The following is a 15,907-nucleotide window of genomic DNA, read 5'->3' as shown; positions in this document are numbered from 1 at the left end:
AACATATCCTTTACTATTTGTATACCTATACTATAGTAGAATTAAGACCGTCTGCTCGGTAATAGCATTGACTGATAATGACAATGAGTGGTGTTCAGACTAGGTACTACTGCAGGTGGTTAGGGTACTTACGCTCCAAGTACCTGTTGGAGACCACCTGGGCAGTTCACTTTTATGAAAGTTTCTGGAACCAGTTGACGTGTACTTGAGATCTATGGGTTATGCAAGCTGGTATTGACGTAGCAGTTACCCAGGAATTAACGTCTAGTACTTAGGTATAAACCACCGGGAAGTATGATCTATCACTGGACGTCTCTATCCGTCTATCCAAAGATGGAGATCTTTAAATCGCAGCCTGTACATAATTAAATCTCTAACCTATTTTATTCATATTCGAGAGTCAATTCAAATGTTGAGGAGATCTGGATATGTGTTGGTAAAAGCGGGGATCTGCAAATAGAAACATCTACCTACCGTATCCGGCTGTAGACCAAATTAAAATCCAATGAACAGCCATATGACGCGCGAGGCTAAAGCCAGTATGCAGTAGGACATGACGCATAGGCTTAGAATACTAAAACGAGAGCTGAATCGTCAGAATATTATATTAAACTGGACGTCATCCCACTGACGTCATTTTTAATCTATTTTATAGAATCAGGCAAAAGCAGATAAAAGCGCAGTTCTGCTCTTTTTGTTTTCACCCCCACCGCCCAATTATAAAAATTTGTTAAACGGTCTTCTTTGGTATGTTTGATGCCCAGTTTCCAAGCTTTCTAGCGTTGTGATATTTCTGAATCCCAACTGACACCTGGAGATCAGATCTATATGCCCGGGATGCCATCTATGTACGATCGGATCCGTGAGGATCTTGCCCAAAAAGAGCGTTCTTTATGGACTGCCTTGACTTCTGCCGAACCTGTAGCTGCTCTTCAAAAGCTATCGAATCCCGAGGCCTGTTTCATGTTTCCAAAGAAGGATATATTGACTCTGGAGGACGAGGAGGAGTTCAGGAATGCTCTGAAGCCTCCATTCCATCGATTTGACGGTTATCAGTTTGATGATGTTCGGATAATCATCCTTGATCTCATGGCTGGTATTATTACATATAGAATCCATGCTGTTCGTGGAAAGAAAGAATACCGTGCGACATGCTCCACTACCTGGAGCCAAGGATCTGATGGAGAGTGGACGCTCGGAGCGCACCAAGAGACTCTGATGTAGGACATGCTTTGAGTCGAACTTTTTTTGAATTTTTGTCTATTTTACGAGCGAGGAGTTGAATACTTCAATAGGTATAATGATGACATATATTACGAGTCAATGAGTCTACACAACCTAAGGTCGAGGATCTGGCACAACGGTTGAACCTGGGAGAGATTTAGAGTCTAAAAGTCCAACAAAATATCGAAAACTATCAGTTTGCTGCAACTGCTTACAGCTAATGCGCGTAAAGTAAACATTTTTAGTAATACTTAGGCATTGATCACGATTAAAGCTTCGCCGTCCATAGTTTCACAATACCCTCCTCCTCCCGTCCATAATGACCTTTTTGGCCTAGATCAACCACAATTCCCTCGCCAAATGCAGCCTCTTGACAATCCTCGTCATCCACACCATTCACATGCTGCACCACAACAAAGTCAACCCGTCGCCGACCAAGTACAACCATAGGCGCATGCCATGTTCCAACACCGTACGTAACAGCCTGGCCACCGCGCGCAATGAATGCCTTCAGGTTCTGCAAATCAGGTGGGTCCCGAATAGTAATATTTTTACCTTGGTCGTTTGTAGCAGTTGCGACTTCACCCTTGAGAGTCGGCGCAACAACAACCAAGAAAACAGGCTCTTCTTGGCCGTCACCGACCTTTGAATAGCGCGAGAGGTCGATCGGAATGAATGTTTGGCTCGTGAATGGGTGACGTTCCACAATTCGTACATCGAAGACTTCCTGCTCTATTTGCTGTTTCGGGTAGATAGTGCGCAATTGACGGGGGAAACAGCAGAACATGCTTATTCGCGCGGAGGCTGCCTTCCCACTGGGGCAGCCATTGATGTAGTGGTCGAGAAGTGGAGAGATAGGGCTATATTTCAATGCGGAGTTTTGGTTCGCTAGGACTGGGGCCGGATCATGGGCTGGTAAAGATGAAATCTGAGGAGCGCGGTTGAGATCGCGGGGAAGAGGCGAGCAAATTGCTGTGCCAAAGGGTGCGAAGCTTTCTGAGGTGAGTGGTTCCGGTATGATATTGAGAGACGGATGAGAGGTCAGAATTGGTGCCATGGTGATGAAGTTGTAGAGGAAAGATTGAAATCGTTAAAAATAAATGAGAAGAAGTGAGGGTATACGGAGATGGAGAAGTGGGGATATCGGCGTCCTCCAAAGATAAGATAAGATTGCTAACAAAAGTTTGGATCTAGATAACAGATAAGCATCAGACGTAATTGTTGAGAGAAACGAGACAATTAATTGATTCCACAGTTCCTTAAAAACCTCGACGTTCAATAAATAAGATGGCTTAACTCACCAGAAATGCCAATTCTACCACTTCCTTTAACTCCCTCCACCACATCACTATTTATGGTCAGATTCGTCTAAAATATTTAACAGTTCTAGATAAAAAAAGTTATCTATACATGCTGCCAATTGATCGTAATTTGGGTATAGGTTTGAAGTCTTTTGCTGCGATTGTAGGCTCCCTACCAGAAATAGATGAATATAGAATAGAGCATAGGATTGAGTATAGGGCTAAGTAAGGAATTGAGCATGGAAATGAGCATGGAAATCAGCGTGAAAATGAGCATGGAACCGAGCATGGAACTAAGCATGAAATTGAGCATGGAATTGAGCATGATTCTATATTGACCGCCTCCACGGTAGTGGCTCAACCCTAAAGCACTACAGCCTGCGGTGTGCGAAGGACTACCTCGTAACACAGTACAACGAAGAAACACTCTATTGACCTATCCTGAAAACACTCTAAATTTCTGCAATAAAAATCTTTTCCCCAAGACCTAATGCGCAATGAGTAGATTTTCGTTGACTGGAATCTCAAATTCAAGCTTGATGCACAACTTTGCTACTAAGCTGGACGATTGCAGCCTGGGCAAGATAATGTCCTCTTTTGAACGAAAGAATTTTGCACTCTAATATCAACTTTGCAGCTCCAGAATAATGCATTTATCCACTTGTACCGAGATAGGTTCACGTGAACTCCTTGAGCTCAATTGGCGATTCCATGGAAATTCTTGAGCTTATTTATTGACAAATCGTAGTACCTGAGCCCAGATTCTGCTTCTTTCCAAGGTTGCCCCTATTACTAATATTCGCAGCCGACTTTGAAATCTTCAGGGTTCTCGATTCGGAATGTGCATTGCATAACTTGCAAGGTTGATCTGTAAGCGTAAGCCTCTCTTTGCAAATTTTTTGCAACTCCTTCTGGTTAATAATCCTTACAACTGCGTAATTGTTAAATGGCAATTGGTAATCGACTTTGAATAACTACCCTATGCTTATATCTTACAAATCCATGCCAATTAATTCTCAATCTCATCTGATCCTCCACGATACCCCATGTAGTAAACGTGTCCACAAATACGAAGTGGAGTATACACCCACTCACCGCATCCGACTCGTCATTCCAAGGTTTCCAATTGTTTCTACGAATTGACTCATCATAATCAACGAGATAGTTAGAGTTCTGTACATCAGAAGCGGTCAAGCTTATAAATACGCTTCCACTTGCTTCCACCAGCCCCCTGCTGCTTTTGTAGCTGAATCATTTAATTGAGCTTAATGATCCCTTAAATCTCCACAACATCTTTGGAAGGATTTCATCTTCCTATATCTAAGAATCCAAGATCTATATCACCTCATACAAATCCACAATGGCACCATTTGGCACTATCTACTCTTACATGCCTAGCCCCCGTGTGGCTAAGGTACGATCCAAGATAACCTTAAATCTCTCGACAAAAGTACTGACTTAGCTTGTTTTCCAGGCCCAGGCTGTAGCTAACATCAACGGCCTCGAAGTGGAAGTCTTCCCCGACTTCGAATTCGGGAAGACTAATCGCACAGAAGACTTCCTGTCCAAATTCCCTCTAGGGAAGGTGCCCGCCTTCGCTGGTGCAGATGGTACCAACCTCTTTGAATCCGACGCTATCACCCAGTACATCGCTGAGAGCGGTCCTGCCGCAGACCAGCTCGTTGGAGCTACACCAGCCAAACGGGCTGAGATCCGTCAATGGATCTGCTTTGCCCAGGGCGAGATTATAGACCATGCCACCAAGTTGATCTTGTGGCGCCTGGGTATGGGTACCTTTGATGAAACTGTCGAGAAAACCAGTCTTGAGCGTTTGGAGCGCAGCTTGCGTACTCTTGAGACCCATCTTAATGGCCGCACTTGGCTCTCTAGTGACAAGATTGACTTGGGCGATATTACTGTTGCATCTGCTCTTATTTGGGGATTCTCTCACGTTATTGACGCTGAGATTCGTGCTAAGTACCCGACTACTGTCGCTTGGTATGAGCGTGTTATTGAGGTGGATGGCGTCAAGCAGGCCTTTGGCAAGAAGGACTTTATTGAGAAGCGCTCTGTCGGAGGACAGAAATAAGTCTTTACCTACCACAAAATACCTAGACACCAAATGAACGAAATATCTCAGTAATGGGTTGTATCTGTTGATATCTGGTCCAAAAGTATGTACCAATAAAGCTATTTATGCGTAGAAGCGGGTTAATGGCTTTGATCCTGCAGTCCTTCTGTGGATATAATTGTAAGCTTAATTGCTTACCTAGGTAGGGTTGGATGCTTTCCTACAGTCGTGAGAACCCCTTTCCTTCACTACAGCTCTTGCCCAGACTGTGAGCAATATTTCGACTAGCCCAGTCAGCGATGGCCATAGTAGTAACCATCGGATTGACGCCACTGGAGCTTGGGAACACAGATGTATCCAAGACGTACAGCCCTTCTGTTCCCCACACCTGACAGCTAGGGTCAACCACACTCGTCTTAGGTGACGTGCCCATACGACAAGTTCCCATTTGGTGAGCACTGGCAAAGACGGCTCGCTCCGGGTTAAGAGGTGATTTGCGGCGCAGATCAGAAATCCAATCTTGTAATGAAGGCTCATTGATTCCTTTTAAAGGATCGAAATTGTCCGGTCGGATGTATGGAGGTATATCACGATATCCTGTGTGGAACTCCTTGGCACCTGTGATATACGCAATCTTGGCGCAAGCAATCATTGCCGTCACGATGTGTCGACGGTCAAAGGGGGACACGGTGTATTCGATGCGGCAGCGTCCATCAGTTGGATCTGGATATACTCTTCCGCCGTCCCGGTCTCTTGTCAGAGTAATGAAGCTGGTACTGTGGCTCATGGCAGCTGCCCAAAGCTTGTAATCCAGCCCGTCTCGCCATGGGAATAAGGGGAGGAAAAAGGAAGGCATCATTGATAGGGCCTCGATCTTCACTCCGTGACCATGTCCATCCAGGTTCTCGAATTCGTTGACTATTGCTGTCAATGCCGCTCCTTCCCATGGTCGAATTGTTTCCTCAAACACTGCGCTGCTGACCATGCACGGATGAAGGTGCAGGTTTTTCCCAATTTGATCGTTCTTAAGGCCACTGCGCAACAGCAGTAGAGGGCTTTGTAATGCTCCACAAGAGACAACAACCCTTGGAGCCTTGATGATCACTTTGCGCTGCGTACATCCGCTACCCGTATTTCCTAGATACGAGTCACGCGATTTCCAAGTACCTTCAACGCCTATTGGCACCATAGACTTATCGAAGAGGATCTTGTCTGCTTGATATCCTTCTATAAAGACTGTTCCAGCCTTAGCAGCATCCGCTAGGAATGACTCAGCAGGACCTTTCTTGCCGCATGATGCGCACCCATAAGTGCAGTGTCCACAATAATGACCAGCATTCCCAGTGTTCTGTGGGACAGCTCTAGCAGCATAACCTAATTTATGTGCGCCCTGCCGAATAACATTATTACCACGACTATGCTTGATCTTTCCAGTATTGACGCCCATACGATTGCATACTCGATCAAGACTTCTTTGGAACTCAGATGAGGTGAAAAATGGCAAACCCGTATCGGCCCATTCCTGGCGAACATATGCCTGTGTCTGAAGGGAAGCCGACCAGTTCACAGTGCCACCGCCACCGAACGTGGAACCTGCAATGACCATCATAGACCCGTCATCGCTGTTAATGGCACCTCCGTTCTCAAACATATTAATCCCAGCTTCATTAGCTCGCATTGGAAAATGAGCGGATGTGTATGAGTAGGATTTCTCAACCACAATTACCCGAAGACCGGCTTCGGCGAGATTCTTTGCAGTGATACCAGCACCACACCCGCTTCCCACTATAACAATATCAGCAAGGATAATGTCCACGTCGTTACCAGGCGGAATCTGAAGGAACTTGTACGGGAAACTATCGGCAGGCTTTCCATGGATAGGGATGTGTGGGAAGCCGAGAACCTGATTGATGGTTGGACTTGACATAACCCATGATTTCTTCGCAATGCCAGTCAACGCTCGGTAAACTGCACGAAGAGCGGACCATCGAGAAGTGTCCCACCCCTGAAACACCTTTTCCCGAAATTCTAGAGATTGTAGGTGGATTGGGGTGATGGAGCCGGTAGCAAGGAACGATCCAGCTCGGGAACTATTTTAAATTTAGCGTAAAGTGTTATAAATAGAGACGAAGGCCATACTTGAGTGCATTCAGAATAAACCCAAGCCCTTTCCTTCCTTCTTCGTGAACATTATCTCCCAATATTCGCTGAACATGAGCGCGGAAAACGGGATTGAAGGAAACATTCTCTTGCAAGTACTGTTTCGCAGTCTCAGCAGCATTAGGACCTGGCATCAACGAGGTCAGTCGTGAGATGGCAGAGTCCCATTTCGAGGGAGATATTATTTTGTCGTTATTACTCCACTTGGCAGAAGTTCGGATTGAGGGTATAATTGTATCAGTGAGAGAAAAAAGAGTCTCCCATTGAGCATCACTAAAGAATGAAGCATCAGGTAGGGGAGGGATTGGAGTCTCTTTAGGTGTGTAATCTGAAGTTGACAAGACATACTCAGCACCCATGATGATGCCCATTTTGTGAGAAATTAGAATTGAACAATCAGAATTGAAGAATTAGAAGTGAAGAACGGATGAGGATCAGTGGGTGTGGAAGTAGACCAAGCACGTGTAGATGTTATTTGAACATCCGAGTTTGCTACAACCCTCTGAACTAGCTTCTTCCTTCCCCTGCTCACTTTTACCGGGGGATAAGCTTGGGAACTTTACCTCCGCCATTTTATACCCAGTGCTCTGGAGAGTTGAAGCAGATCATTGATCTGTTGTATCTCGGAGCTATCTCCTCACTAGGAACTGATGCCGCAACGCGTCGCCATGCCCAGATTTTCAAGGTCATCCGTGCGGACTACGGTCATAGAGGTCATCGTGCATGGGCCATAAATTTGAAACAACTTGAATTGAGGGGCAAGACATTGGATTTTTTACACATGAACACACGAATCGACTATGTGATATCCAGTCCTTCAGTCTTGAAATTTTACACCAATCACCCTGCGGTATGTATAGTAAGGGGATATCTCACTAAGATCTAGCGATTGGAAGTCGATAAAGTATGAATAATGCTTGAAGCACATGAGCAATGACCTCGATTTGGGCGTTGAAGCAGGTCAATGCAGCCCTGCCCCAAATGAGCCTAACTTGAATATCGTTGTGATTCAGACCGGCGGGTTCTTACTGCTTTGGCATGCAATGATAGACGACGATCTTCTAAGATGAGAGAGTAAGATTTTCAGGATTGTTACACACAAAAGTACCAACTGTGCTGTGGCAGTCTCAACTCTCTGCTGATTATGTCGTGCACTCATCACAATGCTGGAAATTTCAAGCCTCAAACCTTGGAATTCTGAATTACCGCAATCTGAGTGATGTCACATCATATATCGATCCGAATTCAACTCAAAACTGGCAAGAAGCCAAAGTACCGTGGTTGATTTAAGCTATGCACCCGTTCCTGAAGGCAGTTTCATTGCTTATCTCTCACCGCCCAGTGTCGCTCGTGTTCAAGGTGTTACAACATGCCCTTCTTTGCGGAGTCCACGTCTTCACTTTATCATGGAAGATTCAGGTCACTCTAACCCACACAAGGCGTCTTGTACCTTGCCTCCGGAGAAAGTCTTCTCCATCCAGCTAGGATCGGAGGTTTTTCGCCTGTCAGGAGCTTCAATTGCATCTGACGGTGGGTCTCGCGAATGTCATCATAGCGCAAGCGCAAGCTAACTCTCTTCAACAGCTCCCTCTTATTTCTCGCGTTTTTTCGAGGAGCAACTGCGCTGCACTAAAGCGGCTAATGTGCGCACGCTCTATATCGATCGCGATCCCGAGACCTTCAGAGAGATCGCCAGACATCTACAAGGTATAACCTGGCAGGACAGGCAGGAACACATCACGTTCTAACATCTACAGGGTACCATGTCCGGCCTCGTGACGGTGCACAGTTCGTCAAGCTGTTTGCAGACTCTCAGTTCTATACCTGTACGTTGCTATTTGTCGCAGCATGTGCTTATACTAACCACAATCAGTGCCCCGTTTAATGTCACAGCTTTTTGAGTCTGAGATCTTTATTGAAATCGGCGACCGCCACTTCCGTATTGCACGCGACATTTTCTCAGGTCCCGGTGACTCGCCTAATTTCTTCAGTCTGGGCTTTGGCGCCTTCTTTGCATCCCCGGACGAAGTCTTCCCGGGTCTAGAACGAAAAGGACTCCTGCGACCTCCAGCCATTGTACCTGCAAGTGTTCCCAGTCGATCAGCAGATACTTTCGCGGAGCTGCTACATATTCTGCGAGGCTACCCACTGGATATTCGAAATGAATTCCATCGAGGCGAGCTCTTGCGTGATTGTCGATATTTTCACTTACGGGGCTTGGAACAGAAGCTGATTCCGTACAAAATTGTCGTCAACCCCTTCAATCAGCAGTCAGAGATTACCATCCGTCTCGAAGATGTCAAGCCATCAGGAATTCTGGTTACACCCAAAATCGTCGCATCTGGTTCAGTGGTGGGCGGGACTGTCATGTATGCTCGTCCTTTCACGGATGACAACGCCTCCCACTTAATTCTGCAGATTTCTGGCGAGTCCACACTCATAGATCCCAAAGATTTGACTGCAAATTTCATCGGGCAAACTAAAACCCGCATGGCCAGCCTTATAAATTTTATGGGAAAGAAGATGGATATCCCCGAATCGCAAATTCGAGGATTACCACTCAGGTTCCGTTTGGGTCTAGAAACAGATCTCACCATCGACGGGAAAGGAGATCATCCACTTGAATCCACTCTACGAGCAGGACCCGGAACGAATGAGAACCTGCCTCCGGTCAAACGCCAACGAGTAGAAGCTACCGAGGATGGGCCTTGGGTTGTTCGGACGGGTCAGTGGCGGCTGCACCTACTGGCTCAGGCTAACGATACATATGAAGTGATCCTATGCGCCGTGAAGTTGGATATCTACACTTCTCAAAGAACTCGAGTGCAAGCTCGGGATTTCATCTAGATTATACGAACTTTATGTGGACATGAATATTATTCAAATATTTTAATGACGTCTGGTACTGGTATGTTTCGGAGTATACAATGTTAATCAGAGAAACCATCCCATTCTTCTGGATCTTCGCTACCACCCTCACTGCTGTCCTCGGACTCTTTTATTTTAACGGCCGGAGTAGCGTTACCCAGATCGCGAACGAAACCAGCGACGAAAAATCCACCCAGGCCTTCTGCATCACCGGGCCAGCATCGCACACAGGCTTCCAAGGCCTCATCTGAGAGATCAACTGTAAGATCTGATTCGACCGCTCCCTCTGTGACTCGGTCAACGCGGACACCGCGATGCTCCCACTTGCGCAATCCCTCGGCCTGTTCTTCCCGTCGCAACAGACGCCATCCGCCTTCTCTAGCGACTTTGGTCTTCAGGACCCGCTCTACGACAGCCTCGTTCTCGATCAAATGAATGGAACATGTGCTGTAAGTGACGTGGGTTGCGCGGGGAAAACTAAGAGCGTGTTCCACAATCCTTGCCTGCACATTTGATAGCTTTGTGAGCCGCTCCTGGTCAACCGCATCGGCGGGAATGTCGTTCTCGTCTGAGGGCGAAATACTCGAAGCTACTACCGTCGATTTTGTCTCTTGCTCATCTTGATCATCCTCCTTCTCTTGACGCTTACGCTTCTTCCCATGCTTGGAGGGCGGAAGTGTGGTAGATTTGGGTAAAATCAGCTGAGGAACATCGTCTCGACCAATAATTCCGCTTCCTGAACAACTCGGATCAAGCAAGAGACCTGAAACATTCTCAAAGCGGTCTTCTGTTGGATCGAGAGCTAGGAAATCCTGGCCCTGTAGAACTGTGACGATAGGATCGGCACCTGCCAACGAGACCATCTTCTGCAGCGTTTTTGAACGCACCCTAGATGCATCCATACAAAAGACCTGTTTCCGAGCTTCGTTCTTTTGTCGTTGTTTTGCTAAAAGCGACGCCATATGTGTGGTCTTGTTGCCTGGTGCAGCGCATCCGTCCACAAGATCGCCATCCCAAGGATTCTCAAGTCCACGATCGCCCAGAAGCAAGTAAGCCGGAAAACATGAAGCTTTGTCCTGCAGAATAATCTCTCCGTTCTTATACGCGGAAGATGTTGTAAAATCAGCTCCATAAGGGACTGCCACCAAGTCCGGGATGTGAGGGTCGATATACAGCAGTTTTCGCGCGTCTCGGTTATCCTCCTCTGGAGCTAGGTCCGCTAGCGACTCGACTTTTCGATAGGATGAGAACGTAGTGCGCATCTGGTCGTCGAAGGTAGTAAGAATATTATTGATCCGCACCCAGCGTGGGTAAATAAAATCGTCGGTGCCGCTTGCTTCCCGCTTCTCCCGCATGACTGCCGTCTTCAATTGTTCCACTGAAGCGCACCCTCGGCGAACCCGCGCCTTTACAAACTCGGCTCTCAGTCGGACTTTGTGTCGCTCAACAGCTTGGCGGAGCACATGCGCTGTAGGAGCTGCGATGCCCTTCTTAGCGATGAGATGGTCATGGACCAAAAGTAAAGCGAGCAGGGGATTCAACTATATCGATATAACTCAAACGGTCAGTGGGCTATTTTGAGTATGATAGATTTAATGAGATCTCTAATTCATTACCTTGCGCTCCAAACGAAGAAGATCGGTCTTCTCGATTATTTCAGCGAGAACGCGGTCCCATTTAGACGTTTCAATGATCAAGGCATAGATCTGGGCCGGAGGTGCACGAAGATTCCGTGAACTGTAGATGCGGGATTTGAAAGAGCCCCCAGATGATGGCTCGGTCAGGATATTGACCGCATCAAAGTAGAGAGACATTGAGAGATGTTCAGGCATACATTGAGGATTTTCGCAGCGTTAAAATAATATTGTTTGCTCGGTTTGCATTCTGATAAAGTTGCGGGGGCCCAGAACCTAGATTTGAACCAATCATATCTAGCTGTCTCTAACGTGGAGACCCGAATCAATCTTCGGACTATCTATATTAAGATATTTATTCCGAAGGAACGATCGAACTCACCTGGGCATGTGCTGTGCAGAACATCGGACTCCGTCATTCTCCAACAATTCGCCTTGATATTGCCGATCCGATCCCTCAGATTCCGCCACCTCCTATTCCATCTCACAAACATCCTGGCGCACCGCCTCTGCTTACTAAGATACCCTTCAATCGCCACGGCAGTAACCCATGTTGCTTGCTTCTATGGATGAGTAACGATCCAATGAGTCTGACAGACCCGCCCTCCTCCGGTTCGATCTCTGCCCGAACCAGGACTGTTGGCCGAAATTCAAAGCGAGGGTTGCAGGCCACTGTTGATGGTAATTACTACAAATTCTTCGGTTATTGCTTGTGATCCTTCGGTTACTCCGCTTGTCTCTCTTCAACGTGACCTGTTACTCCGAACTCTTTCTTCCCCCATATCATCATGTTTGGGAAAGGGTTTCCCTTCTTGAATTCCGGAGGTTTCTATTCCCGTGGTAAATCATACCTCTTTCGCGTTGTTTTTCCTTCGAGATCCTTGGACGAGAGTGTATGTTTTCGGCTTGCGCGCAATCATCTCCGTTTTCGCTTAGTGTTTTACTGGACAACTCTCTGATTCAACTAATCCTCTCTTTTTCTCTCGCTGCAATATTGATACGATTGGCGCTAATACGGATTGTTCGACAGAAGGCATTGACTCGGGGAGACCTGCGGTGAGTGGATACACGAGTAAAGTGCGAGTTCAAGACCGATATCACATTGTAGGCTTCATCAGTAGTGGAACCTATGGCCGGGTATATAAGGCGATCGGCAAAAATGGGCACAAGGGAGAATTTGCGATCAAGAAGTATGTACTAATTCACCGATTTTGAGTCGCATTCGCTCTAACGCTTTCCTTCCACAGATTCAAGCCCGATAAGGAAGGCGAATCAATCCAATACACTGGATTGTCGCAGTCTGCAATCCGAGAAATGGCCCTTTGTACGGAATTGTCGCATGCCAACGTCGTTCAACTGGAAGAGATCATTCTCGAGGACAAATGTATTTTCATGGTGTTCGAATACACAGAGCATGATCTGCTCCAGATCATTCACCACCATACACAGCCCCAACGACATGCAATTCCGGCGACCATGGTTCGATCCATCTTATTCCAGCTACTGAACGGCTTGCTTTACCTGCATACCAACTGGGTCCTACATCGCGATCTCAAACCAGCCAATATTCTTGTTACCTCAAGCGGGGCCATCCGAATCGGTGACCTTGGTCTAGCCCGGTTATTTTACAAACCGCTCAATTCACTCTTCTCCGGCGACAAGGTCGTCGTCACAATATGGTACCGCGCCCCAGAGCTGCTCCTTGGAAGCCGACACTATACTCCGGCCGTGGATATGTGGGCAGTAGGCTGCATCTTCGCCGAGCTTCTCTCCCTACGTCCAATATTCAAGGGCGAGGAGGCCAAGATGGACAGTAAAAAGACCGTCCCTTTCCAGCGTAACCAGATGCAGAAAATAGTTGAGATTCTCGGCCCTCCCCGCAAAGAGACATGGCCAGGTCTTGTCTCCATGCCTGAATACTCACAGCTCCAGGCTCTCGTATCACACCGGCAAGCATCCCACTACCACCGCGGACCCAATCTAGAAAGCTGGTTCCAGACCTGTTTGAAGAATGGTGATTACTCTACCAACTCAAAAGTCGGCACTCCAGGCCCCGACGGATTCGACTTGCTTTCGCGCATGCTAGAGTTTGATCCAACAAAGCGCATCACAGCCCAGGAAGCGCTCGAGCACCCATACTTCACGAACGGAGGTGCTGTTAGCGCCAATTGTTTCGAAGGCATCGCGGACAAATACCCGCATCGCCGAATCACGCAGGAAGACAATGATATCCGCTCCGGTAGCATGCCTGGCACTAAACGCAGTGGTATGCCTAATGGTTCAATAATGAGACCTGCGAAGCGTTTGAAGGAATGAGAGAAGTCTTGTATTCTTGCTCCGGGAGGTTTGTCTTGTTTTCGGCTTGCGTTGTTATATGTCATCTATACCATTTTACTTGTTGGAGGCGTTTAAGACTTTGTCAACTTTCATATACCTATTTCATTCTAATATAGTCTTCTTACCACGTTTATCAGACGACTTCATATCATAAATTGAACTAGCAAACTTAGAAATCCGCCGGGACATGGATCAGACGATCGAATCTGCGAATCTGCGATCAAAAACTGATCACATTATTTAGCGAACATAATCAACTAGCCAGTTGTTTAGATAAGCTAAGATAACCCCGGAACATAAATACGGATACGTCATGATCTTCCACATTCAACACCACCAGCATCAAACCTAGAAAATTTTCTAATGGGCGGAGGAGCTTTTTACCCTCGCGTTAAAAACGAGACAACTCAGATGAGCGATTCTCCTGGCCAAAATAGCCATTACCATGCACTAGTAGATCTAGGCAGGTAGGTCACCATACCCCCCACAAAGGGAAAGGAGGAATTTTAACAAAACACCAGCAATGGCATCCGATGCTCCATATCCGACCTAACGCCACCAACGACACGAGTGATACCAAACATTCACTTTCATCGTGTGAACATATCGCTCTACGAAGCGCAGATCGACTCAGAAACCGGGAAGCGAATCCCAATCCCACAACACGTGATAGACCGCGTCGTCAGCGCAATTGTTCGATTCCAGATAATATGCGTCGAGGTCGGAGTCCCGACAAGTAATGTGCGTCTCATTGCTACCGAGGCGACTCGGACAGCTGTAAACTCTGAAGAATTCACGGAGGCAATCCGCCACAAAACGGGCTTCACGGTGCAGATGCTTCCTAAGGAAGAAGAAGGCATAGTTGGTGCTTGGGGGATTGCGAGTAGCTTTTCTGATGTCGAGGGTCTGGCGCTAGATCTTGGTGGTGGGAGTATGCAGATGACTTGGATTGAGTCGCATACGGGTAATGTGCAGATCAGCCCGCATGGCGCTGTGAGCTTCCCCTACGGTGCGGCAGCGTTGACACAGAAGCTGGCGGATCTCAGCCGCGGCAAGAATGAAGATGAGGCGAATAAGGCTAAGGAAGAGTTCCGGGTGGTTATGGCGGCTAGCTTTCGTGATGCCTTTAAGATGCTTCAGGTTCCGAAGGCTATGGTGAAGAAGGCCAAAGAACAAGGCGGTTTCCCCCTCTATCTGTCCGGAGGAGGATTCCGAGGCTGGGGATACATCTTGCTATACATGCACCAGGTCAAGGGAAAGAACTATCCGATTTCGATCATTAACGGGTACTCTGCGCTCAAGAAGGATTTCGAGAACACAGAAGCCCTTAAGAAGGTTGCCCGTACAGCTGATGAGATCTTCCGCGTGTCTGATCGACGACGGAAACAGGTACCCTCCGTTGCGTTCTTAGTAAAGACGCTGGCTGATTCACTGCCACACGGTATCAAAGAGGCGCATTTCTGTCAGGGTGGCGTTCGCGAGGGCGTGTTATTCCGCGAGATGCTCCCAGTAATCCGTCAACAGGATCCCCTAGAGGTAGCCACGGCTCTATACGCGCCTCCATCAGCGCAGGCCATCGCCGGGTTGATGCTATCCTGTCTTCCCCGCCCAACAGCCAAACGCTCAGTCCCCTCATCGATAAGTCTCCATCTCATCCAAGCATTTGCCAACGCACTCTACGTGCACGCAAGCATGGCGAAAGAACTTTCCTCCAGCGCAGCCCTGTACAGCACCAGCACAGGTCTTCTCGCCTCAACACACGGCATCCCGCACAACCAGCGAGCACTCCTCGCCCTACTGCTACAAGAGCGGTACGGCGGAGAGATTCCACCGCGTGACATGGATCTAAAGCAGCATTTGCAGGGTATTCTCACGGCAGAGGAGGTGTGGTGGACGCGCTATCTTGGGAAGTTGGGTCTACTTATTGGCCAGCTTTATCCTATCGGACGCATTGACTTGTCTAAACCTCGTATTGTGCCCACTGCGGAGTGGACGAGTGGATTGGGAAAGAAAGGGAAAAAGGATGGTATCCAGCTGACGATTAATATTCAAAAGGTTCCTTATGACCCGACGCATTTGAAGCAGGAGTTGGAGCATGCCGTTCGGAAGATTGAGAATGTTGGAAAACGCAAGCATTGGGTTGGTGGTCCTGATGGATGGGGTGTTAAAGTCTTGGTATCGGTGGTAGAAGGGGATTTAATATTGTGAAGTGGGATGTTTTTGCTCATGGAATCTTCAAACTCGTTTATGATATTGCTTAGATGTTCAAAAGACCTGTCTGAATTATTTATAATATGTATTGATATACGGTA

At 47.3% G+C, this 15,907-nt stretch overlaps 8 protein-coding genes across 8 annotated transcripts; 5 read left to right on the top strand and 3 right to left on the bottom strand.

Moving 5' to 3' along the window:
• Window positions 1-828: 828 nt before the first annotated feature.
• On the top strand, window positions 829-1,224 carry N7495_003209 (uncharacterized protein; the record flags this gene model as incomplete). The annotated part of the gene is made up of 1 exon (XM_057205878.1): window positions 829-1,224. One exon carries the CDS (start codon window positions 829-831, stop codon window positions 1,222-1,224), a length of 396 nt encoding a protein of 131 aa, XP_057066485.1.
• Window positions 1,225-1,492: 268 nt separating this feature from the next.
• N7495_003208 (ureidoglycolate hydrolase) lies at window positions 1,493-2,281 on the bottom strand (the record flags this gene model as incomplete). Its single annotated transcript, XM_057205877.1, has 1 exon — window positions 1,493-2,281. One exon carries the CDS (start codon window positions 2,279-2,281, stop codon window positions 1,493-1,495), a length of 789 nt encoding a protein of 262 aa, XP_057066484.1.
• A 1,604-nt stretch (window positions 2,282-3,885) lies between these two features.
• Window positions 3,886-4,614, top strand: N7495_003207 (glutathione S-transferase family protein; the record flags this gene model as incomplete). The annotated part of the gene is made up of 2 exons (XM_057205876.1): window positions 3,886-3,939; window positions 4,000-4,614. 2 exons carry the CDS (start codon window positions 3,886-3,888, stop codon window positions 4,612-4,614), a joined length of 669 nt encoding a protein of 222 aa, XP_057066483.1.
• Window positions 4,615-4,816: 202 nt separating this feature from the next.
• Window positions 4,817-7,127, bottom strand: N7495_003206 (GMC family oxidoreductase; the record flags this gene model as incomplete). The annotated part of the gene is made up of 2 exons (XM_057205875.1): window positions 4,817-6,686; window positions 6,736-7,127. 2 exons carry the CDS (start codon window positions 7,125-7,127, stop codon window positions 4,817-4,819), a joined length of 2,262 nt encoding a protein of 753 aa, XP_057066482.1.
• Window positions 7,128-7,537: 410 nt separating this feature from the next.
• On the top strand, window positions 7,538-7,826 carry N7495_003205 (uncharacterized protein; the record flags this gene model as incomplete). Its single annotated transcript, XM_057205874.1, has 2 exons — window positions 7,538-7,606; window positions 7,680-7,826. 2 exons carry the CDS (start codon window positions 7,538-7,540, stop codon window positions 7,824-7,826), a joined length of 216 nt encoding a protein of 71 aa, XP_057066481.1.
• A 336-nt stretch (window positions 7,827-8,162) lies between these two features.
• On the top strand, window positions 8,163-9,603 carry N7495_003204 (uncharacterized protein; the record flags this gene model as incomplete). Its single annotated transcript, XM_057205873.1, has 4 exons — window positions 8,163-8,286; window positions 8,341-8,463; window positions 8,514-8,582; window positions 8,630-9,603. The coding sequence occupies 4 exons, from the start codon at window positions 8,163-8,165 to the stop codon at window positions 9,601-9,603; spliced, it is 1,290 nt and encodes a 429-aa protein (XP_057066480.1).
• Window positions 9,604-9,686: 83 nt separating this feature from the next.
• N7495_003203 (rRNA (cytosine-C5-)-methyltransferase RCM1) lies at window positions 9,687-11,438 on the bottom strand (the record flags this gene model as incomplete). The annotated part of the gene is made up of 2 exons (XM_057205872.1): window positions 9,687-11,165; window positions 11,241-11,438. The coding sequence occupies 2 exons, from the start codon at window positions 11,436-11,438 to the stop codon at window positions 9,687-9,689; spliced, it is 1,677 nt and encodes a 558-aa protein (XP_057066479.1).
• Window positions 11,439-12,046: 608 nt separating this feature from the next.
• N7495_003202 (putative transcription regulator (RTG2)) lies at window positions 12,047-15,803 on the top strand (the record flags this gene model as incomplete). Its single annotated transcript, XM_057205871.1, has 5 exons — window positions 12,047-12,098; window positions 12,289-12,448; window positions 12,506-13,524; window positions 13,936-14,062; window positions 14,117-15,803. The coding sequence occupies 5 exons, from the start codon at window positions 12,047-12,049 to the stop codon at window positions 15,801-15,803; spliced, it is 3,045 nt and encodes a 1,014-aa protein (XP_057066478.1).
• Between the last annotated feature and the right edge of the window lie 104 nt (window positions 15,804-15,907).

Source organism: Penicillium taxi, assembly GCF_028828555.1.
Source record: "Penicillium taxi strain IBT 34144 chromosome Unknown utg000002l_segment0_segment0, whole genome shotgun sequence".
In the NCBI taxonomy this organism is placed as follows: domain Eukaryota; kingdom Fungi; phylum Ascomycota; class Eurotiomycetes; order Eurotiales; family Aspergillaceae; genus Penicillium; species Penicillium taxi.
The sequence above is the reverse complement of the archived record's forward strand: the minus strand, read 5'-3'. Positions and strand labels throughout refer to the sequence as shown.